At 36.5% G+C, this 27,338-nt stretch overlaps 1 protein-coding gene across 10 annotated transcripts in view; it reads left to right on the top strand.

Annotated features, from left to right (window-relative positions):
• The window catches only part of UNKL (unk like zinc finger), a 57,499-nt gene that overhangs the window by 13,876 nt on the left and 16,285 nt on the right, over positions 1–27,338 (top strand). For 4 of the 10 annotated variants that reach the window (XR_009818411.1, XM_061992228.1, XM_061992230.1 and 1 more), the window contains 8 exons: positions 1,973–2,106; positions 3,959–4,094; positions 4,810–4,927; positions 9,307–9,391; positions 13,606–13,760; positions 21,974–22,162; positions 24,198–24,260; positions 25,412–25,577. Coding sequence is in view for 9 of the 10 variants with exons in the window: in XM_061992228.1 (XP_061848212.1) it covers positions 1,973–2,106; positions 3,959–4,094; positions 4,810–4,927; positions 9,307–9,391; positions 13,606–13,760; positions 21,974–22,162; positions 24,198–24,260; positions 25,412–25,577 (1,046 nt within the window). In the remaining variant the exon portion in view is untranslated. Of the gene's footprint in view, positions 1–1,972; positions 2,107–3,958; positions 4,095–4,809; positions 4,928–9,306; positions 9,392–13,605; positions 13,761–21,973; positions 22,163–24,197; positions 24,261–25,411; positions 25,578–27,338 lie in introns of those variants that run through there. The other 6 variants (XM_061992229.1, XM_061992234.1, XM_061992236.1 and 3 more) reach the window with 6 other exon arrangements.

Here is a 27,338-nt window from a genome sequence, read left to right on the forward strand (position 1 = left end):
GCATACACAGCATGATGCCACAGCAGTCTGCATACAGAATGCTTAGTATCTTTATAATCTTTTGTATTGTACTGGAATGAGGAATCAATATATAGCAAGAGTGAAACCAAGCTCTGTTCTCTACAGGTGTCTGAATGTGTTACGAGGTTGTTTGTTGTGATTGGTTATGTAGGGAGCATCAGGAAGAGCTGAAGACATCTGTGGTAGGAGTCTATGTTTCACAGCTTGAACCTACAAGAAGACTGCCTCAGACTCTTGGTGTTTGTGAAAAACAGTCATGTGCCATTGCTTCTTCAGTTTTCAGGCATACAGCATTCATGAGGAGATCTAAACAAATGGGTCTCATTTTTTTCTTTGGTGATCCTTTTCCTCTATGATGGACACAGATATTAGATTTTCTTCATTTTAAGTAAAGAGTAGAGAAATAGCAGTAGAATCACCAATGCTGATATTAACTTTATTCCCCTTAATAGCCTTGTTCTCTAGGAACTATTTTCCTTTTCATTGCTTGCACCTTTTCTGAATCTGTAAAAGAAATATTTTGACAGTTTGAAAAGTTTTAGATTTGGCTTTGGATATGTCTTCCTTTTGTTTTGAGATTCTCTTTCTTGAAGGATACTTGGGATCTGGGAAGATCTGGAAATAATACATTAATTAGATCATATCCAGTTACATTATAAACCACCACACCTTCAAAACTCTTAGAGATTCTGAGTAGGAGTATTTTGGGATAGGAGGTAAGCTCCTTGAATATTCGTGTTTAGAGAAAGCAGTGCCAATTGAAGGTAGAGGCCATTGAATCTCGTACACTACCTCTGCTATTTGATTCCTCACTTTCTTTCTCCTTTGCTTCAAAATCTGCCTAATACAGTTATCACAGAATGGGAGGGTTTGGAAGGGACCTTTAGAGATCATCTAGTCCAACCCCCCTGCTAAAGCAGGTTCACCTAGATCAGGTCACACAGTAACGTGTCCAGGTGGGTCTTGAATATCTCCAGAGAATGAGACTCCACACCCTCCCTGGGCAGCCTGTGCTAGGGCTCCCTCACCTGAACAGTGAAATAGTTTTTCCTTATGTTTAAATTGAAGTTTTTGCGTTCCAGCTTTTTTCCATTACCCCTTGTCCTATAATTATGTTTATATCTATTTTTAAAACCTTTTGTACTGATTTGCCATTGTTGCATCTCTGTACAGCTTAATTTTACTAAAATGGTATAATAACATTGTCTTAAATTTTTGGTAGCGGTTTCATACCACTAATACTGTATGTTTTAGTTTGGCAGTAGTCATTCTGGTCTTTCAGACAGTTTATGGTTGTTTACTTGCAAAGCAGTTGTAAATTCTTGCAGAAGAGATTCAATTTCCTCATAGTCATTGATTTTTGTTACTAGGTCTCCTGAATGCCTTCTCAGGTTTCTTGCAAAGTCTTACAGTGAGACAAAAGTATTTTGTCTACTTTTATGTGATGTAATATTCAACAGCTATATTTTGTACCTACCTTCAGTCATAACTTCCAGGGCAAAGAATCTTCATGGTATTTGATTCTCTGTTATAAAGAAGTTCTTCTGTATTTGTGATCATCTTTTTGCCCTTTCTATATATATTTTAGTTCTGTCATGACATGTGTGGCAGTGGAATATCAGAAATTTATAGCATATTGACAATGTCAGCACCCCAGCATACAGAGGTACAGATAGACATTGCTGGTACAAACATTGTCTGTTTATACAAACCATTGTCTGCTAACATTCTTTCATATGTTTGCTCTGACTTGTACGACCTGGTTGTTCCTTAGATTGTTTGCCAGCTGCAGCACAAGTAATGGTTTGAAATACAGTTTACAATTTAGGCTTCTTAAGAGGTGGATTAAGTGACAGAATTTTGATAGACTTGGACAGGAGTTATACCTGTGATAAATAGGGTCACTGTAGCTATACAGTTTAGCAGTGTTATTTTCTTTTCCTCATACCAGAGAACTTCAGGCACAGGAAACCCTGCAGAATGGACAACTAGGATGTGGTGAAGGCATTCCAGATCTGCAACCGGGAATTTTAGCAAGCCAGGCAATGATTGAGAAGATCCTTAGTGAAGATCCAAGATGGCAGGGTAATGTTACACTATCTCCATTTTCTATTTATTGGTGTTTGATCCAGTTTGTTGATCCTAGATCTTCATCTGGCAGAAGTTCGAAAGCCTTTTTTAACTGAGTTAAGAATTGGTTTATATAAATCATACAGGTATATGTGGACAAGTGATATTATCTGTCACATTTACATTGAGATTGCATTTTGAAAATGTCTTTTTCAGTTTACTCGATACAAGTGTTGCTAATCTGTGTCAATTGAATGAATGTTCTTAAAAGTCAATAGCAGTTCTGCCTTGTGCTAAGTAGTAGTAATGATTAGAGTCTTCATTTTTTGAGTTATCAGTATTGTAGTTAATGGACTATTATTCTTTGCTGAGCTCAATGGACAGGAATGAAATGGAATATTAAACAGAAGATTGGAGCAAAATATTAAAATACAAAAATGTCTTGAAAGCTTTGTATTAGATCTCTTAAAGTAAATTCAGTTGTCCTTATTTTCTTAAGGCTTTCAAAGCTGATTGTCCTGTTCTTGGTTTAGACTTGCTTATTATGTAGCCAAAGATATTAGTTTAAATCAGATATTGTTAAATCTCTTGCCCAAATTCTACCTGAGAAAGACTGATGAGTACAATTACTTCCACAAAGTTCATGTGAGGGCAGGAACACAGGAAGAGGTTGCATGAAGATGCTGTCTCTAAGTAATTCAAGGAGAGATGATTGTCTGATACTTATCTCCTCTATTTTTTTTAAATCTACTATAGGATGAGTTCCAACCATTTAAGTACTAGTAATGTGTAGAGCTTATCAGCTCTAGGTAAAAAAATACTAGATGTCATATAATGTTGTGGGGCTTCTGTCAGTCTCTGTAAATATGGTGAGATTGCACATCATTTCTGGGGATCAGAAATTACCCAACTAGTGATTTCAGCCTTATTTTCCTAAGTCTTTAATGAAGCTATTGAAAAGGAATAAACAAATAAACAAAGAATAGTCTCTGCATGATACTCTAATTAATAATCTTTGCTATTTGAAAGCACATCATAATGACTCATTGAGGATGTTTCTTCAGCTAGTTTTTCACAAATCCTACAGGATTCTTGTAGTATTACACAGGTCATTTTTGAGAACATCTCAGACTAACAGGTTTGCCGAAGTCAAGATACATGGCATTGGCTGCTTCTGTTTTGCCTACATCCATTTTCCCACCTTAGGAAGAAGATAGATTAGTTTGACATGATTTAGTTCTCACAATCCCATGCTTGCTGTTAGCTAAGTTGTACCTTCTAATTTCTTTACTTGCTCCATTGTTTTTCTGAATTTTTCTTTTTCTAGACAAAGCCTTGTTTGTCATTTGCTAGCTCCTTCTTCCTGGAACCAAAGGTGTAGAGACAGAGGCAAAGGTAGAAAAAAGGCTCTAGAATTTGTCCAGGAAGGTTTTACTGGACAGCTTTAACATACCTTAACATGAAAGCAGTTTTTATGAAATAAGGACTGTCAACACTAAATTTAGAGAAATCCAGATACCAAATTGTATAAGTTTTTAGTGTTTGTCTTAACTAAAATGTAAAATGTATTTTCAGGTGTTCATTTTCAAAATGTTAAATGTATATAATGAGAATTTCCAGATAGTTTATCTAGGGCTTTATTTGTGTACTTTTTTATAATATTGCTGTTGAATATAAAAGCAGTGAAGATTGTAAATATGTTAGACTTTTTTTAACAAAAAAACAAGTGTCAGTCTAAGCTTGTGAAAATGGAGGCGTCAATGAATCCTTTTTTTTTACAAAACCAGTGTGATACCTAAGCTCACTAAAAACACTCTGAATGCAAAAATTAGTTGTTTATTTCTCTTAATTGTTGACCTGTTTACAGACACAAATTTTGTATTAGCTGGCTACAAGACAGAACAATGTACCAAGCCACCCAGACTCTGCCGCCAGGGTTATGCATGTCCACACTATCACAATAGCCGAGATAGAAGACGAAATCCCAGAAAATTCAAATACAGGTACATAAATACATATTAAGAATAGTCAGACAGCTGTTAATGAACTGATCTGTTCGGGTTCTTCTATAATGCAATTGGATATTCCCAATGGAATAAAACCACATCTTTCCCAATAGCCTTGCTAATTTTTTTCTGGGGGAAAAAAACCCATCTGTTCAGAATGATGAGACAGTTCTGAAGACAAAACCTATAAAACTGGAATGGAAATATCTTTCTTTCTTGTGAAGAATAAAACCAATTTTTACAATTCTTAGCAAAACTGGAATCTCTAGGACAAACCTCTGTTATGAAAAGACTTATGATTTCTGTCTTTTTTCTGGATTTGTTCTATAATTTTTCCATTTCTGGGAAATATTTTTAGTACCAAAATCTGGTACATATCCTCTTACTTTTCATCATGACATCATTTTTACATCATTCTCATACACTGTGGTTCCTTTATTGGTTTTGGTGTTTTTTCACGCAGTGATACAAAGTTTAGAATTGATGGGTTTCACTTGACAGTCTTGGGACTGTGAATAAATGTCATTAGACAAAAGGTAGATAAAAACCTACTAGCTCATGTTTCTGTCAAAGAATTTCCAAAAAGTCAGTCTCTCAGAATTTGCAACTTTATAGATCTCACGTTCTAACATCCTGAGATTTACTGGGAAGTTGTTTGAGGCTTCTGCTAGGAGGTAGATACAAACATGCTCTGGACATCACTTTTTTCTAGGTCCACCCCTTGCCCCAATGTAAAACACGCAGATGAATGGGGTGAACCTTCAAGGTGTGAAAGTGGGGACAGCTGTCAATATTGTCATTCTCGGACAGAGCAGCAGTTTCATCCTGAGGTAAGAACTATGTTTCTACTTATTTTTAGTGATTTCAAGTGTATTATGGATTAGATCAGTGTATTATGGATTAGATCACCAAAGAGATTATTCATTAAAAAAATAGTGTCGTTTCATTCCAGCTGCCGAGGTTTTTGCCTAAACAAAACAAAATTTGAGAGGAAATAGTTATTTGTGCCTCTGTGGTTTTCACTGATAGGCATTTTTATTGTGGTGCTTATGAAAAATTAATTCTGTCTGGATTTGGCCATTAGGAAACGTGTTCTCTGTTTTTACCTAACTTCTTGGGCTGGTAATGAAGTCACATTCAATATTGCTACTCAGTAACTTGGGACAAATTTATTTTTAAGTATAATTTAAAAAGCTTTATTGCAAATAACAAGGATAAAATTGAATAGGTCAGGAGGAGGTGGAAAGAGCAGAAAACTCCCAGTGGCTGAAGTGTAAGACACTTCAAAAAAGCAAGATCGCTTTAGCTTCCTCTGTAGACAGAGGAATTGTAATTTTGGATGCTTGAGCATAACAGTGAAATGTTTGGGAAGAGAGCAGTGGCATGCAATCTGCTGAGATGGAATTCTTATGTAAGACTATGATAATAATAAATGTGCCAGTGAATGTAAACAGCCGTGATATTGAAAAGACCATGTTATAGCAGAAGTGCCTGTACACCCTTGGATATCTGTTTTCAGTTTGGGACCTTTGAATAGATATGAGAATTCACAGCAGGATGCAATTTCTTGCATTAGGAAGTTCAATATTTAGTAAAGTATATGCAAAGACCTTTCAAGCAATGACTCATTTTTCTTCCAATTCTGAAGATTGATGAAGGCATCTCAAGACCATACTGGGAAAGGAATTCTTAGAATATTGACTCCAGGATTGTTGCAAGCTTTGTATCATAAATTTGCTATCATAAATTGACCAGCTACGTCTTTATACAGCTCTCTCTGCTCTTGAAATACTGCCTCAGAATATCACTGTCCCAACTACAAGAGGTTTTACAGACCAGATTTAATTCAGATCATCTAATTTCTTCTGCATCATATGCCATCCCTTTTCTGTAGTAAAGGTCTCTTCCTGCCTAGTATTGCTACCATACTTTTATTTATGATGAAGCAGCTATGAATGAAAGTGCTAAAATAAGTCTCAAAGCTCAGCCTTGAGATCTGCTACCCATTTTGAGTGCTGCCTTCTTTCGTACCACCCATTGTCATCCCTCCATTAGTAAATTTAAAAGCAGTTATATAATATTTTAAGAGTCAACGTTCTTCAATAGCTTAACGAATGAATCCCTGTTATTTATTGAGATGCTTAGCAGAATGACTGCATTTTCATTTTACAAAAGGACTTTTGAATTATCAAAGTTTTATGGTGAATCTACTATGATGTGCCTTTACCAAATGTGCTTTTAAATTTATCCTATTTCTTTCTTTCTTTAATCTAACTGGTAACAGACAAAATGATTAGTGGACATGCAGTGGCTTCAGTCAGCTATTTTTGCTCTTCTCAAACATATGTGAGCTACACTTAATAAACCTCAGTTGCATGTGCTGCTCCTGAGATGATGGCTTTATTAGACACAGTTCCCAAGTACTTTTGTATTAATTGCCATTTAAAAAAAACCTCTCCGATGTAACAGTTACCTAATTCACTTTCTGTTCCTGACCTGAAGATAATTTGCTTCCACATCAGCCTGATTCCGTTAGCTGTGCTGCCTTTGTTGTATTTTTTAACATAATTCTTACTGATAATCAAGGCAGTTTGGTGAGGAGACTGTAAGCACTCCACCTTATTTTAGGCCTAGTATTTAATTTCACAGAAACTGACAATGTGCCTGCACTGAAATAATTGTCATTCAACATTATAATGTATGATGCTTTCCCTCCCTTGCTCCAGCTCAGACCTTTATCCAGTTGTGTGGTTAGAATGGAAATTTCATGCAGCGTTTGTACCTCTGACTTGAGGATTCCAAAGCACTCATTCAGTTGATAGTTAAATTCAGTCTATTTAGTAGTGGTAATCATTTGCCTTCTTTCCTCAGTCTACTTACTTGATGCCAATAACATTAGTTCAGCTTGAGTTTTTCATATCCTTTAAGTAGAATTAGTGCTCACTTTATCCAACATTATCTTCCCTTAATGGATGTTTTTGTGTACTGGTTCTTAACCAAATTCATGTAAAGAATATTGTCATTGCCTCTTGGCTCAGTGACTATTTTTTTGAAGTCTCTTGTTTATCACCTTCAGGAATAGTTTGATTCTACCCTTAATAGATAACAACCATGTTCTTGTGTATAGCTTGGGACTTAGTCTTCTGTAATCATAGAATCATAGAATGGTAGGGTTGGAAGGGACCTTTAGAGATCGTCTAGTACAACCCCCCTGCAGAAGCAGAGTCACCTAGATCAGATTGCATAGAAACATGTCCAGGTGGGTCTTGAAGACCTCCAAGGAAGGAGACTCCACAACCCCTCTGGGCAGCCTGTGCCAGGGCTCTCTCACTCTCACAGTGAAATAGTTTTTTCTTATATTTAAGTGGAACTGTTTGTGTCCCAGCTTCATCCCATTACCCCTTGTCCTGTTGCTGGCTACTATAGAAAAAAGGGATGTCCCAGCCTCCTGACACCCACGCTTTAGATATTTGTAAATGTTAATAAGATCACCCCTCAATCTCCTCGTCTCCAGACTAAACAGCCCCAGTTCCCACAGGCTTTCCTCATATGAAAGATGTTCCAGTCCCCTGATTTATTTTTTTGAGTTTACTGTTGATCTTGTAATATCAGTATGTGTAGATGACGTGGCTATCTCCAGAATCAATCTTTGAGGTGAAACCTCTGCCCCGGTAGTGTTTTGACAATATCTGTATTATCATTTCTTGTATCTTTAGCAGTTACCAAAAGTCACTCCACACCATCTGGGTAACTCATAGAATCAAGAAGGTTCTTTTTTGGCTAGGACTGCAAATTGAAACCTTCATCTTTCATTGAAACCAGTCAGCTTTTCTAATTTTTAATTCATCTACATCATTAACTGTGTATACAACACTGGGATTTTGTATTTAGTTATTAAACAGAACAGAAAAGAAAGGAGATGAGCCCAGCTTCATTTCCTAGTTTGGATATGGTATCCACAAATCACTCCTGAGTTTTTTGCAATGCTCCCGGTGAAATTGATGGAAAGATCAGTCCTCTTGGTTTTTTTGTTAACTGTGTGTCATTTGGGTAAATGCTTGTCTATGGCATGGATGTTTTGTCACTCTTTCAGTGTTCAAGGAAAACCAAATTATTTATGAAATGATAAACATTAGTAATAATTTTGTGATTTAGCATTTTACTATTATTTTTCTTGGATGATCTTTGGGCTATGCATGAACTAGCTTCAACTGAAAATCATTTATGAGAGGGAAATTTATCTCAGATGCTTAAGATAGCTCTAAAAAGAGATTACAGAACTAGTTGTTGATATTTTTTTTGCTACATAATTTCATTTGTCATGTTTGCTCTGAGGTGAAGATTTTTTTACACAGCATATGCAAAAGTGCCAAGGAAGTGGCATTCAAATTATGAATTATTATTTACTGAGCCGTGATTCACTCAACTGACACGAAAAGCCAAAAAGACCACACTACCAAGGTTTGGGGAACCAAAAGGGTCCCTCTACTGTTTGCCACAGACTTACAGATCACTAGAATTAGTTTTCTAAGGAATCTATGCCCTTTGACATAGGTTATTAATATTATTCTAATGTCAGCACCTTCTCCCAGTCTTGTGATACCTAAAGATCATAAAAATTTTGGTAAGTGCAATAAACTGCATGGACCTTACTAACACCATTACTGTCATGAGCAGTCATGTATCGCTTCAGTTCTCATGCATGTAGTCAGGTTAGGAATGTTGAAGATTATTTGAATATTAGAGGTGTCCTAACAAAGGAACTGTGTTGAAAAAAACATAGTGGGATTGCTTTTTTTTCTTCAGCTTTGTAAACTGCTCTACTACATACATAATTTCTCCTGCAAAAATTCTTAAAAATGCTGTAAATGGCTCTTGAAAATACTATTCCTGATGTTTGACTTGTGCCTCTACAATATGGAAAACCAAAGCAGTTTAAACACTACTTATATAATAAGTAACAAGTTTATATTATAATATTATACAGAAGAGGATTAAGGTTCTCAGGTTGTTTTTTCTTAAAATTCTGTTCTTCTATTTGATTTTTAAAAAATGAGCCTAAGAAATGAATTTTCTGAGAAGAGTGTGTAGAACTTATTGTTGGTAATTATACAGAGTTTTTCATTTAAAGGTTTTTTAAATTTTCTAACTCCTTTGTCATTACTTAACAAATCTGTTTAAGTGTTAACCACACTTCTGTTTTGTTTAGATATATAAATCTACAAAGTGCAATGACATGCGCCAAACAGGTTACTGCCCACGTGGTCCATTCTGTGCCTTTGCACATGTTGAAAGTAAGTAAGAGAACTGTTACTTTGTGTCAGTGTTCATAAATGTAAAACATCATTCCTAAGCATCAGTAACAGAAATGACTTAACATCACTAATTTTAATGCATAAATGGCATTGGATGTCACTTGTTTTAGCAATTTAGTCCATCCTTTCAAGTAAAGGAGCTTCCTGCATTTGCACCAAATTTGCATCAGCAGTGGATCAGGAGGAGGTGCTTTTCTTTACAAATACAGCTTTTCCCTGTAACCTTTTGAGCTTGGTTTGGCCATTTTATATACACATACCTGATTTCTTATATATTAGCTTTCTTATTGAAAGTCAGCTTCTCAAGTAAAAGTTAAACATCTTTGCAAGTATTTGCAGAACTACACCATTAGGTAAACTGAAAAAGAACACAGAGAAAAGTATGTCAGCTGTCCTCTTTCCTCCACAGCCCAGTTTCATTTTCACTGCTGTCAAACTGCTATACATAGGAAAAGGGAAGAGGGACCTTTTTTTTTTCCAAGATAGCACTCAATTCTTCAGTATGCATCTACACAGATTAAATTTGGGTGTGCATCATCAGATTCTTCTTAATAATAGTATCAACTTAAGTTACCCCTACACTCTTCCTCCAGTCCAAAATTTGAAGTCTGCTGTTCCTGCAACAGCTATTCATGTCTTCTTTTCAGTTGTGATGCAAGGCAGAACTTGAAGTGTTTCTCTGTAACTCATTTCTTATAGGTGATAAATATATTTTTTTAAATTTTTTTAGTTTTTGCTTAATTATGTAATCAGCAAAATCTCATAATTATTCTCTAAAAAGGACTAAAAAAAATAGTCTACTCCCATCTTTTTTTTTGCCTTCTGCTTCTAGAACAAGAAAGAGAAATGAGAGACCACACTGATACTAGAAAGCTCCAAATCTCAGCAATTCAGCAGTATTTGTCTTATGATTCTCTAATGATAAGTAATGGTGGTCTCCTCTCTCTGTCTGACCTGTCTAGAAAAATGTGAAGTTCTGTACAACTATTTGTTGTGTCAGTGGATTACCTAAAGAACTTTCAGTGAATTTGAGTGATTCTTGCTGCCCACAGTTCTTGTTTCTAGTCAACCTGCCTTTTAACTTTTGTGGGATAATAGATTTTATTTTTCTGTGATTTTATTATTCAAAGAAGAGGAAGGATAAATGACCCCCTGTATTTATTTCAAGCACTCCATTTTTCTAAGACCTAGAATTTTTTCCAAATATTGTGGCAATGAAGTCAGTATTGTCTGATTCTTCTCACCAAAAGTAGCTCACTGCCTTTTCTTTCATGCTGATCATGCCTTCACTGTTGACAAGTACTTCTTTGATCTAGGAAAGTCTGAAAATACACATTTGTTACAGAAATAATTTATGACACTGGATTTACTGTTTTGTTTTTCCAAGCTTTTTCTTTCATGAAACAGCTGAAAGAGTATGATTTAAACAAATTCACTGCATATGTATGTATATTCACAGCATGGTATAGTTGTGACATGCTACAAAACTCCTGAGGCAGAAGACTACATTTTCTCTCTCTTCTTCCTTAGAACATACTCAATGCTGCCTCCCTTCTTGCTTCTCCAGCATAAAGGGTGTACAGGATAAACGCAGTAGAGGTCTAGGAGACTGAAGTTCTTTTGAGACCATCACAATCTACTATGTGTCTTGTTGCTTAGTATCTTTAACAGTCCACTTGATGCTTGCTTGATTCCTATGAGAGGCATCATTCTTGCAGGAAGCTCTCATTGACAATAAATAAGATCTCCATCTCTAAGGAAAAGTTAAGCATTGCTCAGACTAAAGATTAAGAAAGCTGGAAGTTTGAACTTAGTGTTTTGCTGGTGTTATTCTCTCCAAAGGATATCTTTCTAACCTGTTGCTGATCCTTCTACCCCATCTTCATTCTTCATTCTACTTTGAAAAATGAATTATTATACTCTTTAAAAATCTTCAGAGCTCTGAGAGAATTTCTGAGACTTTTAACGTTAGCAGTGCTAATTGAGAAGCAGCAGCTTAATTTTCACCACATAGTTGCATTAGACAGAATTTTATGTCTAACAGAAGAGACTTAAATCACTGAATGAGCGTGCTCTGGAATTCCTTGGCTTGGATATCTGGAGTGATGACTGTGGAAGCAGGAAATCTCGATAAATAAACTTGCAACAGTATGCAACCCCTGTTTCTGGCCATCTGAACAGTTCATCAGAAGTTAGGTGTTCGGTTACTGTCAGCAAGAGTGCCTTTCTGCTACTGGCAACAGTGTTAAGTTTAGTTTACCAGGTCCTATGCCCATAGAATAAAATGGTTTTTGTCCCTTCCATATTAGGGAAGGGGGAGAGAATGGTTTCAGGCTGTAGGTCTTATTATGATGAGTATGAAAGGCATGAAACTCTGATCTCCATGAGATAGGCTGCTCCATGAGATGGTTCCTTTTCTGTCAATTGTGACCTCGTACAAGAGCTGTAGGTCTTTGAGAATGGTTATACTTGAGGGATGCTTATACTGTAGAATTTGTACCTTTTGGGAGTCTGTCCACAGACTATGATGTTCACTCTTGGAAGAAATTAGAATGATGTAGAAGCACATATTCTGAATTTATCTGACTTGATACCCATAAGCAGAATAGCAAGAAGTAACCATGCTATTCTCCCAAAATACTTTGGAAAGAGAAGGGAGAGATTACTTATCTTTGATGCATTTGTAATCCAGTCATACTACCCTTTTAGAGTCATATGACTACTTACAGCCATTTGTAGAATATTGGATGAGTATGTGGTTGTGTGGGGCAAAAAAAAGCTAATGAAGGTTTAAGAGAGAGCCTGAATCAAATAGTGCTTTTCCTGTGACAATGTGAGGGTTGACTGGACACAAGCTGTCTGACTGAACTTGCTCTGGACAAGCACCTAAACGAGATAATATGTGGTGAAAGTGAGAGTAAATAAAAAGTGCATTTATTTATGTCTTCCCAACTGTTCTTTGCACTCATTCTGTAGGAGGAACTGCAGGGATCTAGTGACATCATCTTTGCAATCTCTGGTTTCTTTTTCCTTTTTTTTTCGCAAGTGGCTGGACTGGGCTTGTGTGTACAGTGGTACTTAATAGTAGATTTTTTCCTTTCTCTTTTGAGAGCCACATCCCTGTTTTTTTATGATAGTGGAAGTATTTGGTAAAGCATTGGACCATACCACAAGAAGGCTGGGGAGTTGTGATCAGTCAAATGCTGGATGGAAAAACCTGCATCATTATAAAGTCCTTAGCTATCATATCTCCACTGAAGAGAGGTGTCTGCATATCTCATACTCAATCTGTTTCCTGCTATGACTTGTACCTTCATACACTCTATCAGAGCTACTCATTGTTTCTAGTGGAGAGAAATGTTCATAAATGTTGTTTGTAACTGTAGTTTATCATTATCCCTTCAGAAATGCAGTAGTGACTGGAGATGAAAAAAATGTCTTGTATGCATAGATTATGATGTGAAGAATGTTGTTAACTGTAGTAATGCTTAATAGAGTAAACATTTTTTGTTAACTCATCATTGACCTGTAAAATTAGAAGTCTAAATCTCTTTAATATATTGCACATTTAAAGAACCAAATATCTGAGATGTTTAATAATGTAACCTCTGGGGAACTGTGAAGAAATTGTTCAGTCACCTTGAGCTGAATTTTCTGGTATGAAAATTAACAAATCATTAGTCACAATGTACGTGTAAGTTAATGAACTTTCTCAAAGGTTATTATTTCTTTTATAAGTTTAATATTACAAGTCTCATATTCTCTTCAAATTCTTTTATGATTTAAGGTTCTAGACTGGAAAAAGAAAATGAAGAACCGTTTAATTATGATGTCATAGTTACCTTTCCAGTCAGCAGTTCTGAAAATGTTGTCTTCAAATCCTGGTGTGATAGAGATTCTGGAAAATAAAATAAAATCTAGAATACTTTAAATGTATGAATACTTATCTACTTCTCACTAGTTTTTGATAGAGTAAATAAGAGCATCATGTTTGTTATTAGCCATAATTACATAGTGGTGAATTATGTTATTCATATCTTGCCTTTATGCTTATATTTAAAGAAAAAGATTTCTTTTGTGTGATTGATGTTTCCATGTGACAGGTGGTGTGTTTGGTACTAGGTATGTAATTGTTAAATTCACACAGCTAAGTATCAAATCTGTGTGTAATTTGTTGGGGATTCCTTCAACAGAGGACACCATGAATGTAGTCATACTGCAAACTGGTTGTCAATCAAAGCCAGGCGCTCACCTGTTTTCAACAGACAGCATAGGAATTGCAAATGAATGGAGCAACAGTCTTAACTCCACAAACAGCATTACAAATAGCAGTGGGCGGTCTGGAAATGTAAGTGGAAATAATTCTGGAAAAATTACTACTAATAATCACTGTGCCAATATGTTATGTTTCTTTTTCTTCTTAAACGTCTGCTTTTTATTTCTTTGTACTTCAGCAAAAGAGAAAAAAACCCGCAGCTGTAGTAAATGTCAGGCAGTAATATTTAACTGTTACTGTAAACCTAAATGGAATGTCTGCTCTTGGCACCAGATTTAACTATGTATTATTTGTGTTTTCTGTTCCTGTTTTATTTTTTGGCTTTAGATGCAATAATTTGAATGCCACAGTGAGGAACATCATTGTTAATCGAACACACAGCTGCAGGACAGCTCGATTTACACATGTCTCTTTTTTCTATAGGAAAGATTTCATTCATGGAAGATCTTGCTTGATCCCAGTGCTCTTCTCTGCCTTAATTTGTTAACATTAGGAATGAATTGATGTCCTACCTGAACATGCTTTATACTTAAAGCTTCTTGCAATGGTGTAGTACATGCAATGTGTTTGGTAGTAGAGATGTGTTTGATTACAAGGGTGATAACTGTAGTTTACATTGGCAAATTTTATCAGTTAAGGATGGGGGAGAGGAAGGGGACAGACATATTGCAGAGCTTTTGTTATCTTTCATTTAGTATCAGTTGAGATAGGTTTTATACTTTAAGGTTGAAAAAGAATATCTAAAGATGGTGACATCTCTCTTGTTCTCTCCTGATGTGTTTTTCTTACCTCATTTGCAAGGTCAAGTCATAAGTATATTTTTACTTCTGGCTTTCCAGCACTGTTGATCTATACTGTTTGGTCAGAAACCAGATAAAAGGATATGTTTTAAATAAAGTTTAAAAGGAATTGCCAATAAATAGTGCAGTTGTTAGAACTCCCGAGTTTCTTTCATGGAGCTTCATATTGCTGTCCTGTAGATTGGGAATAAAGATACCAACAGGCCTACATTTTATCTTAGATTCCTGGCTTAGAAGTCTGCTTCTGTATATGAAAGGTTCTGAGAGTGTCAGCCATTTTATTTAGGAAGCTAATTTTGTTCTGAAGCTTTCAGGAGAGACTCATGAAAGCAACTCTTAACAGTGAAGCTTCTTACCCTTTCAAGGATGCTTTAGGTACAGCTGAAACACTAACTGTTCTAATATGCCTTCTGATGAAGGCATATTCACATGAATTTTTCACATGAATTTTTCACATGAATTTTCACATGAATTTTCACATGAATTTTTCACATGAATTTTTTTGTTTGTCATTTGGAATCTGCTGAACATTGTATATTGTCTATTCTGTGCTCAATGAGTCTCTGCCTGTACTAGTTTTGAGTGTGGAAATGGAAAAGTTGACCCTGCTCCCATCCCTCTACTTTCTGCTTGAAGTTTTACCACAACTGGCCTTCTTTGTTCTAAAGTGTGGCAAAATGTTCTGTCTTTTTTTCACTTAACTGCTCACCTGCAGCACTGTTTGATGCACTGCCATTATTGGGATCTTTTGAATATTCAGTTCCTGCGTTTCCATGAGCAGATTGGTCTTCTGTTTTTCCATGTTTCATTCTTGACTTTTGTTGCTTGCTTGCTTTCACTTCTTCCATCTGCTGTAAACTGCTTAATTTTAGTGTTTCCTCCTCACCCCATTTTCCATATCCCAGCAACTTATTTACATTTGTGGTTTGTGTTTTTCTCTCTGTTCCAATAAGCTACTGTCTTTCTATTCCCTCCTTCATCTTAATTCTCATCACTGTCAGACACTGGCCCTGAGTAAACTTAATTTTAGTGGGTTTTATCAAGACGAAATTAGACTTTCTAACCTTCTCTTCCTTTGTGTCTTCAAAACAAAATTTCCCTATTCAACTTCCAAATCTTTCATATATCCCGGTAAAGTATCATGCTGTTGTATTTGCTTCTAGAGCAAAAAGATGATGTAGTCCTTGAGAGACTTAAACTCACTTTTCTGCTGGATCATAAAATTCCTGCTTGGCTGGGAGCAAGTTGCTTAGGTCTCCATTGCCATATCTATAAATGTTACTGGAAAAATGAGTCTGTTAAGATTCTGTATGGTCCTGGTTAATAGTGACTGAGGCTGTATAACTTCTTATTTCAATCTATACTGTGTTCTTATGTCTTCATCTAAGTTGTCTTGTCAATTGGACTGTCATCAGTCATTCCTCTGCTATATCTTTCCTTAACAGTTCAGTCAGGAAATAACATACTCTTCAGCCTTTTTTGGTAAATGTGAGTTCAGTTTCCACAGAGCGCTTTTACATCCATGTTTCTTTACTTCCATGTTTTGCCTTCTGGTTTGAAGCATCTAACGTTATACCTTTGACAGTCCTTTCACCTGATCTGTGATAGTACTGGTTTTCTCCAATCTGTCTTTGCAGTTCTCTTTGCCTTGTACTTCACCAGTTGTATCATCTAAATGTACTTAACCCCTACAATGCAATATAGTATTTCTCTTGACTGTAATTTTTCGTTTCAATTAGTGCTAGTTGTTTCTCCACACTTGCCATCACCTCTTACCTTTCTTTTTGTTGTGTTGCCCTACCAAGTCCTAGATTGGCTTTCTAGGCATACACTTTTTTTCTCATATTGCATCAGAGCTGTAAAGTGCCTTAAGTACGAGTCTTTGTATCCATTGCAGCATCAAATTCACTCATCCTTTTCTCAGTCCCATGTGAGTTCTTTAGGAACTGCATTTATACTAGCAACTTTCATTTTCAACTCTTACTGCTTGTGCTTAGCCATTGCTAGTTTTTGTATTGTGTCCAGTGTCGATTGATTGCCAGAAGGAAAACTCCTTTTTACTCATTCTCTTACTGTTCCTTTACATTTCTTTTCTTTCACTCTTTATTTAACTTTAACAGGGTCTTCCTTATTGTTTCTTCTGTTGTGCTGGTAAAATCCATGTACCTGAACTCCTTGGTTATTGGAAATGCTAGTAGACTAGATTTCTTGAGTATTTCTGCTCGTACAAGTCTTGAAATATCTTGATCTTTGTTTCAGATACATTATCTGCACCATTTAAGCTTTGATGCCGGGCTTTGTTAATTAAGTTGGTTATGTTACACCTTCTTTGCATTTACTCATATTACCATTAGTTCTTCCATGTCCTTCCATTAATCTTCAGCTATGTAATGTTTCATCATACAATATGCTATGCACCCCTTTTCCTCAGTCATTTCTGCATCTCAGTCATAAGCTTCTGCCTCACCTGAATTTCATCTCTTAATTTCATCCGTTTTCATTTATATCCTGCAAATGTATTGCAATTCCACATACCCAAATGGTCTTCTGCTATGTCTGGTTTTTATCATAGTGCTATGAGAGTTGGATTTCTCAGGCTGTCTCAGTACATGCAACTATAGTCATACTTGCTGCTTTATGTGCTTTCTCTATAGCTTTCAAGTGGTGTTATGTCAAAACAAAATGTATATTAATTTGAGCAGCTTTTCAGCCCAAAAAAGGTCAAGAATCTTATCACCTCTTCTTAAAACATGTCTTCTCCGTGCATCTCTGTCTCTCTTTTATGGGTACCTAATAGTAGTGTACCTAAGTTAGGTGATGATACAGAGCAAACACCTAGCTGTGTGATAACATTTATCTGTAAATATTGTTCAAGTTTGTGGCACTGCAAAATTAATAGGAAAACTTATTGTTTGTTCTGGAGATAAAATGGGAGCTGCACCAAAGATTAATTGCATTTATCAAGTATAGAGTATTTATGTTAGCCCTTCTAGTCTGTGAGCAGTAAACCATAGTTTATTTTTGAAGAGTAAAAGGATAGAAAAGTTGGCCATGATGTCGTTATGCCCAGAGTCCATGATATATTTAAAAGATTGAATATTTGCATAGGATAAATGTTGGTCACAATGGGTAGCCAGGACCATCTTTGTTTGATCAAGTTTATCAAAGATGAGTAAGTACTTGGTCATGTATTTAAATTAACACAGTTAAGCACAGTCAGTGCTTGTCAGCTCAGTTGTGGTACAGATTGCATGCTTTCATAGCTCATCCTGATTGCAAGTTCAGTGCTAACATTCTGCTGCCTTCATTAAGCTTCAAGTTGTCTGTTTAACTTCATAACTAAGATGGCTTGATCGTGTGCATGTCATTAGTTACCACACTCATTGAGTAAATAATAGTTTGTTAAGCTGTGATAATGCAACTGAGTTTGATCCTGTGTATGAAATCTAAGTGTGAACAATGGGGATGAATCATGCTTCCTTTACTCTGGAGTTGGTGTTCTGAGACAGTGAAGGATGTAGGAAGGAAGTTGCTGGAGAGAAATTAGTTTTATATCTTAATTAAAAATACCTATGTGTTTTCTCTTCCAGTCATCTTCCCCTCCATGCCTGACAAATGTGAGCAATATAACAGTACATTTAAAGCCACAAAATATAATGAAAGTCAAGAAACTCAGGAAGCTGCTATTTTCAGAGGAAATATAGCTACTTTTATAGATATATGTTTCCTCTTTCGGTCTGTAGAAGTTCATCTGTAAGTAAAGGCCTAGTGTAGGCAAGAACCAAGGGAAGGAATGTACCACTTGTTGTACATATTCTTTTTCTAAGCAATTTAGCTGGAGTGAAGAATACTGACAAATAGTTTCTTTGTAAGAATCTAAGAGACCAAAGTCTGCTGAAATGTATCCAACTGCAGTGTTTAGTTAAGCTTAAAATGAATCTGTGAAGATTTACAGCTAAGCCTCTGTAAAGTAAATGGGATGTCACCAGGTGACATGTAAAGGGTTGTCACCAGGTACTGGTCTTTAATTCAAGTAGACTCTCAGTCCTTAGAGGTTGAACTGTGTCCTTCTGGGCTTGTGTTGTTGATACACAGCACAATAGATTTCCATATTTAGGAGAGAGGCAATCCTGAAGAGTACTTAAATGTATTGGACCTCTATCCCACACTCAGAAAATCAAATGCCACAAATCTTAAGTTACATTTGTAGAACAATTTTCAAAGGTCATCGTGAAGGCTTCCTCCAGACTGCAGGCAACTGTATGAATTCAAACTTCTGTTGTTTGTGCTTCTGTCTTAATAAAGAAGAAACTTAAAAAAAAAAAAAAAGAAAAAGCTAACGGTAATAGATTTTCCTACTGTTAGTAGTACTGAGGACACTGCTGTTCATAGCGATGCTGAGAGCAAAATGGAAATTACGCACCATTGGGGAACAGAAAGTAAGCACCAGCACTGAACACAGCACTTGAGGTGCAGCCTCACCACTGCCCACTACAGGGGGGCAGTCACTGCCCAGGTCCTGCTGGCCACACTACTGCTGATACAAGCCAGGATGCTGGTGGCCACCTTGGCCGCCTGGGCGCACTGCTAGCTTGTGTTCAGCCAGCTGTCAACCAAAACCCTCAGGTCCTTTTCCACGAGGAAGGATCAATTCAAGTAATAACTTCAGACCAAAATGAGTGATTTTTCTATATAGTTGCCTTGTAAATTCAGGCTAGATTTGAATTTTTTTCTTCTTGCTTCTGTATTTAACCTACCATGGTTATTACATGGCCCTTTTGTTTTTCCTGCTTCAATTGCATGAGTTCTATGTATTTTATTTGCAACTTGAGTCATGTGAAATTTGTAGTACTGTGTAATCCAGTTATTAAAACTTAACTAGCTTTTGTTTTCTGAAAAATACAAATGACAGAGTAGAGGATATCTGTTGGGCTCTTCAGAGATTAAGACCAAAAGCCTATTAATGTAATGAGATGATTCTGCCAGTGACTTAGGGGATTGAGCAATTGTTTTAGTTTAGCTTTTCACAGAAAAACTACACAAAATTGTATTGTAAGCTCTTAGTGCTTACAGCTATATATATATATTAATGCCACGATTGATGCCTATTGTAACCAGGAGCATGTGTGGAGTGGCACCTTATGCTCTTATCTAATGGTCTACATAGCTGATATAATCTGATCTTGCCCTGTAACCCTCTACCTCAAGCTGAGTACTTCTGGGTGAACAAGGGCATAATTCCCCACTTATGGTTCTGTTGTCCCCAGGTAGCACTCCAGGACAGGTGATCCATAATGGTTGTCTCCCATCCTCTGTCTTCCCTAGTCTTCATTAGGTCACGTTGTAGGAGAGTAACCATGATGTATATCTTCGTATGTTGGTAAAATAATCTGTGTTGCCTGCTTCACTGAATGAGTGGACATGAAATATGCATCTGTGAAACATAAAATGCAGATTATAGAACTCTCCCTCAAATTAGATTCAGTAGTTTATCTGAATTAGTATCTTACTTTAGGTGTTAGTCTGCTTTTACTGTCCAGTCCTTTTATCTTACATATTTTTCTGCTGCATTAAGCGGCCTTGTGCTTCCAAGAGTATGCTTTTAAGTGTACTTACAAGATGTAACTATGTTATTCATAAGAAGTTTTCAAAATCCTTTCATATAGCACTGAATATATTTGCACTTAAGAGCAACGTTGAATGGGTTTTTTTTCCTGACAGTGTCTTTTGGTTTTCCTTTTCTCTCTAGTGTAAATAAATTATTTCAGTATTTTAGAGCCAAAAAAGCCATGCAGACTAAGCACTGTCATGCACAGGGACAATCCTCAGTTTTGCATATAGAGTAAATGGTAACAGAAAGGGAAGCATTGCATGCTGTGATAAACAACATGTGGTCAAAAACATGAGTTCTTCAGCCTTTGACTTAATAAGGAATTTTGTCTGAGCAAACTTTGAGCTATCAATTTAATTGTTTTTGCTGTAGTACCTGCTCTTGGTCTCAGGTCATATGTGTATTTCACACTGATGTCTTCGGATTTCAGAATGAATCCAATGACAAAAGTTGACACAGATATATGACAGGAGATTTTCTGTAGGGGAGGGAGAGAGTGCACACATAGGTAAAAATCTTCAGCGAGTATAGGGCTTACATTTGTTGTAGGTGCTTTTTTCTGTCCAGGCTTAAGACCTCATCTGGGTTTACGTGTGTCCTCTTCCTCATTTATAAGAATTTGAATTTGAAGTCCCCACTGCTCAGGAGGGACATATTGAGATTATACTATTCTGGGGAAAGAGGTGTCTCCTGTTAAAATCCTGACTTGCTTAAAATACTTAACTATTCTTTGGAGCATAGAGTAAAATTAAGAGGATATTAGCTCTAAATTGAGATTGCAACAGTAAACTATTATGTAGTTATTCTCATTTAGTCTGTGTGATTCTGTATGTATTTTAAACAAACCAAAACAACAATTTCACTCCCATTATTGTATTGACTTAATTCAGTTCCTTGAGAGATGGCAGATTCTGTTCTGAAACAAGCACAGAAGGGATTGAAATGTGTATCATCACTGAATGTTCTTACCACTGGGCTGTTAGGCATAAGTATAGGATGTTACTATTTTCATACTGCCTTTGTGAGTCTAATTATTAGTCTAGTTTAAGAAAACTGAACAGTTTGTGTGTAAAATGCAGAAACAAGGAATGCCTGCAGTTCCACTCAAGTGTATTATTGTAGAATACTGGCACTTGAGTTAATAAATTTCAGATTGATTAGAATGATACTTTTAGAAAAAAAATTGTCCAGACCTACCTAGAGGTTGCACCTTCAGTGTAAGCTTTTTGGCTTTAGAAGTTGAAAACTCTCTTGAAAATGTTCAACAGAAGCAAGAATTATAAATTTGGTAATGTTTTATAAATATGAAAATGTTGATTTATTAATCAATAAAGATTTTAATATTTAGGAATCTCAGAAAACAGCCTTCTGAGGTTTACAAGCAAGGATTGAGATGTTTTTTGCCAAGATTCTACATGTCTTCTTGAGCTGCTTGGTTTGATCCAGATGAGTTCTTTTAAATGGGTGAAATGTTGTATAGTGCTTGCATTAAACTGTAAATTAAGAGATAAATATATGAAAGGAAATTAATACTGTCATAAACCAAGTATTTCTTTATTGTAAATTACTATCCTTTAAGTAGAGTAACCTCTGCCTGTGATTCATTTGATGTGTAGAGACTAAACAAGGTGATTTTCTGATGTGTACAAATGCATCTCCTTTTGAAGAGCGTATTTTTACAATAGCTCCATTGTTACTTCTGTCATCTGCTGCTTTTTTAAGCAATTCTAAAAATATATTCAAATAAACCAAAATTAGTGTGGTATTTACAGAAGAATTTATAATTTCAATTGATTGTGTTACAGAGGGAAACTATAGCTATAAACATAAAAAAATATCATAGTGTATTAGACACTGTTTTCTGTCTTCTACAGATTTCCTGTTCTTCAAGTCCAACTGTAACATCAAGTTCTGGTAGCAGTAGTTCTTTATCACCCCTTGGACCTCTTTGTAGACAGAGATCATTAGCAAATGGCATTTTGTGTTCTGAGTCTAGCACATCAGGGGTTTCTTCACCAACATCTAGTTATCCAAAAGCACCAGGCTTTGAACGAGAAGATCAGGTATGTGAATAATATGGGTCTAGAAGTACAAATGCAATCTTAAGTTAAATTAGATTCAGCAGAAAATATTGTCTGCCTTGTGTATCACCACTGGTTTTTGATAATTTAGAACACAGAGTTTGGAACCCTCTCCTTTAGGGAGCTAAACTGCATCAAATTACCTTACAGTTGTCACAGGCTAAGAATGCTCATGCAGTCACTGCAGCTCAGCTGACATGCAATAAATTCCAACTTCGCAGAAACCTTGTGATTGTCATTCTGAGCCCATGTTGCCAAGAACAGAGCAAGGTAACAGTGGGGAAAGGATTCAGTTTTAATTTCTGTTGAAAATTGATGGGGAAAAGAGACATTAATTTCTGGAGGTTGATACTATTCATGAGTTCCAGTCTTTACTTAATTTCAATCTGTTTCTTCTCCCACCTGTAGCTGCCTCTCTCCTTGGACGAGTTCATAGCCAAGACAGACATAAGTGATTAAATATAACAAGCCTGTTGGAGAGACATCTGTAGTAATGCAAGGAGAGGAGAGTGGTTGAAGTTGGTGAGGAGTTAATGATGCTTTAGTTGGGGGATGGGGAGAAAACAGGCAATGCTAGAGACAGCTGGGAAAAGGTAAGAGGTATTTTTCAGGGATATGAAACACCTCTGTTGGCCTGTGAGAAAAAGGATAAAAGCCTACTAAAACTAAATTTTTCTTGCTCTGTTACAATACTGGTTACATTTCTAAATTGTCAGAAAAGAGATGATTAAAAAAAGGAGTTCCAATGGCACATATAAATAAGCTGCAGCCAAGCTGATCAGCCTTCTTGCAAACCTATGACTTGTCAGAATTGAGTTCTGTAACCTGAGGTGCACAGACAAGTGCAGAAGTGAAAGATAGAAAAGAGTGAAAGGAAGGAAAGTGTACTTGTAGATGTTTCAGAAGATAGAGAGCCGGTTATTGTGACAGTAAAGGTTTCCATCTCTCAATATAGAGATCAAGTAATGATTGATAAAATGACATGGAAGTGAGGCAGTTAAAGTATCTAATGGCTGCTTTTTCGACCTGAGGCAGCAGTAACTGAGAAATGATGTAACCATGGTGTAACCATTTTTGCTGGTTTGGTCATAATTAGTGAGTAATATATTCTACAAAGAATGTGTCACAGCAGCAAAAGCATCAGGTGTTTGCCTTTTAGTAGCCACTTTAAACCTGTCTAGAGAGAAAGCAGTGATGGACTTTGCAATCTGTAAAAAAGTATCTAGAGTGGTGAGTGGCCTATAATGAAAGAGAGTTGTTACTGCTAGGAAGCTTTCACTACACAGCAGATTAGGTGTTTCCTAAAGGAAACAAGGAACAGACATGACAAGACTGCTTAAAGGCAACAGAGAGATCCATTTTTTTGCTAAGGAGAGAGCACCTTGCAGAGTTTACTGCAATTCAAGAAGTAACTGAAAGTTACTGGCCGAGAAGAACAACGATCCTTTGATTCTGCTCTGCAAGAACACAGTGGGCAAAGAAAATTACTTAGAATTTCCATTTGTTTAAGTATGCCTCACTTGTTTCAAAAGTTACCTTGTTATAAAATGACGCTTAAAACAAGTCTGCCTTTATATTTGAAGTTTTTGTTGTCGTTATTTGTAGTGTGATCACTTTCAAGGGAGGACCTAGGCAGTTCCATTGAATTTTTGGCTGCCTCAAACTTCTGTCCTACCAGACTGCTGGAGAATTATTCCCCAGCTTGTGAGCATTTGGGACAAGTTATTTCTCTCACAGCATAATGCTAACATGGCTACTCAGTTTTTGGACCAGAACTAACTTGCACGTGCTTAATTACGCATTTAAGTGAAACAATTGCAACTGCTGTTCCTTTTCCATATAGATTATTCTATAATCATTAAAATTTAATTTTCCATATGAGACTCAAGTGAGAGAGATTAAGTCAGCCTGTTGAAGATATCATTACAGAGAAGCCATTGACCCTTTGTAAACTAATAAAATGTTTTGCAGAAATGACTCATTAAGTTCATGTGTTAGAGTATTTTTTTCCTTTCAGGCAAAGCATCGAAGCTTCTCCACTGAGAATCAACAGAAAATAAACGAACAAGACAACAAGCAGGTATTGCCAAAGCTAAATACTGTAAATATTTGGCCCTTTTTGATAATTTAGTAAAGTTACATGGCACTTTACAACATAGTCTAAGGAAGATTTCTGCCCAGTGGCAGGACAAGAGGCAATGGGCACAAACTGAAAAAGAGGAGGTTCTTTCTAAACGTATGGAAATATCTTTTTGCTCTGAGTATGTGAGACTGAGCATTGGAATTTTTTAATATCTCCAAAAATGAAGACATCACAGCATCTTTGGGCAACATACTCCAGTGTTTGGCCACTGTTACAGTAAAAAATTTTGGTGACCAAGTGAAACTTTCTATATTTCAGTTTGTGCCCATTTTTAAAGAAAATATTATTCATTCCTATGTTCAATGTGTCAATCTTGCGCTGTAGCTATCTTTGAAATTGAAATTTTCTGTGTTATTGGTAGAAATCAGGAGAGTAGATACTTAACAGTCACTCTCCATCACACAGAGGATGTGTGGATCAATACAGTCACAGTTAAGTGTTGTTTTTATTAACTAAAAGGTTGGAAGAAAAAAATAAACAACAAAAGGAATTAAAGTACTGGAAATTCTGCATCAAGTCTCTGTAGATTTTGTGAAGTTATTTTCCAGCTTTGAATGTTATATGATTACACATTGTTTGCATTTCTTATGTTTTATAATTGAAATGTGTGATTCCTATGAAAAACATGTTCAGCTAGAAAGAAGTGGCGTGAGTTCAGGTCATTATGTTACATGATAAATGTGTGCATTGTCTTTGTGTTTCTCAGATACCACACAAGATCAGTTTATGCACCAATTGCATTTAGATTAATGCATAATGAAATGATACAATTCCTCAATAGATATTTTCCTTTTGAAAAGGAGAATCGGACTTCATCTATCTATATCTATTGAGCTTATTTGCAAGTATTTAAATACCTTTTTTTTACCTGAAACCAGAGTTCTCATGGTAGCGATGGCCAGCCACGTTGGAGAAACGTACTTGTTGGTAAATTATAAGGACAATTACCCTAACCTATTCACTCAGAGTTGTTCAAATTTGTTTCTATTTGAGTTAAAATAACTACTTTTAAAAATACATTCTGTTTATTTTATATCTTTGTATATACATATGTGTGTATACATGTGTTCTTTGATTTATTTTAACAGAACCATCTCAGTGTTTTTTCAGCGGTTAACCCGCTTGCTTCAAGTATAACTTCTAGTCTGGCTTCCAGTGTTGGATCAGATAGTTCATCTCCTACAGCTCTCTCTGCTATCAGTGGCAAAGCTCTCCCGTTCTTTTCTGGCAGTAACACAGTTGAATCAGTAATAGGTAAGTCTTAATAGTTAATCTCCAATTATACATGCTTTATGCGTTATTCAAGGTGTTCTTGTTTCAGTGTATGTTCAAAGAGCTTATTGATAAAGATAGTAACGATGTACACACCTGCTTTATTATATGTAATTAAAAGCAATATCTGAAATTTAATTAAAATGTTTTCACCATGTTTCACCCCAGCTGGCAACTAAGCACCACACAGCCACTTGCTCACTCACCACTGGGGGGATGGAAGAGAGAATCAGAAGAGCAAAAGTAAGAAAACCTGTTGGCTGAGATAAAGACAGTTCAATACATAAAGCAAAGGCTGCACACAGAAGCAAAGCTAAACAAGGAATTAATTCCCCACTTCCCATGGGCAGGCAGGTGTTCAGCCATCTCCAGGGAAGCAGGACTCCATCATGGGCAGTGGTTACTTGGGAAGACAAATGCCATCACTCTGAATGTCTCCCCCTTCCTCCTCCTTTCCCCAACTTTGGATGCTGAGCGTGACATCATAAGGTGTTGAATTTTGCTGTGGTCAATCAGGGTAAGCTGTCCTGGCCAAGCTCCATACTAGCTTACTGTGTTCCCCCACCTACTTGCTGGCAGGGCAGGGTGAGAAGCAGAAAAGACCTTAATGCTGTGTAAACCCTCCTCAGCAATAACCAAAATATTCCTGTGTTATTAATACTGCTTCCAGCACAAATCCAAAACATAGCCCCATACCAGCTACTGTGAAGAAAATTAACTCTATCCCAGCCAAAACCAGAATAAACCCAAAATCATTATTTTTCACACGACCTCCAATGTGAGTGTAGGAATGAGTGAATGGGACATTTAAACTGAATTTTTGGCATTTATATTGGACAGTGATTTTTTAAAAATGTGTAAAACCTTTATAATGCAACTCACTATGTTGCTGGAAGTAGAGGTACCGTCCCTTCAACTTCTTTTGGTGAGCTGATGAGATTTGGCTTTTTTTTTTTTTTTTTAAATGTTACCATGGTAGGTGCAATTACAGATCTTAAATGTTCACATGAAAATCTAACTGCATATTCTTCAGTCTGGTTATTTTTATGTTCAGGGACAAAATCTTTTGTTCACATTATGCGGACCAGATCTGAAAGGACACAAAGAGGAGGAGCTCTTGCTTTCTGGGAAAGATTCTGGGAAATAATCACTTCCAAAATTTCTGTCAGTAGCCCAGAGCCTTCCCTATGCTTCCAACCAGCTAGGTTGGCTGTGTGGAAATGGTAAAAGGAGATAAATATTTCAGTAATGATTAGGCACAAGGAACTTCAAAACTAGTTATAGTACTTACTTGTTCCTCACAGGTGATGGATAGAGAGGAATAATCGCTTTTCCCCCACCTGCTGGCTGTACTTCTAGTAATGCAGGCCAATCTGCTGTTAGCCTTTATTGCCACAGAACATGCTGAACATGTTCATCAGCATTCCTTGATACTTTTTTTGCTGTGCTACCTTCTTATCATTTGGCCCTTAGCCTGTACTGTTGCAAGGGATTATTCTGTCCCAGGTGCAGTATTACTGTATTTGCCTTTGTTGAACTTCACGAGGTTTCTATCAGTGCAGTTCTCCAGCCTTTTGAGATCCCTTTAAACGGAGGTCCTGCCATTGAGTGTAGCAGCTGCTCCCATTAATTTAGCATTATCCACAAACTCATTGAAATTTCTGTCACTGCTACACTAAATGTGGTTTATTCAGGAGGCTGTGGCAGGGAGCATTGTGATTTGAAAGATGCCGCATTTCACGT

Source organism: Colius striatus, chromosome 3 (assembly GCF_028858725.1).
Source record: "Colius striatus isolate bColStr4 chromosome 3, bColStr4.1.hap1, whole genome shotgun sequence".
Lineage (NCBI taxonomy): Eukaryota > Metazoa > Chordata > Aves > Coliiformes > Coliidae > Colius > Colius striatus.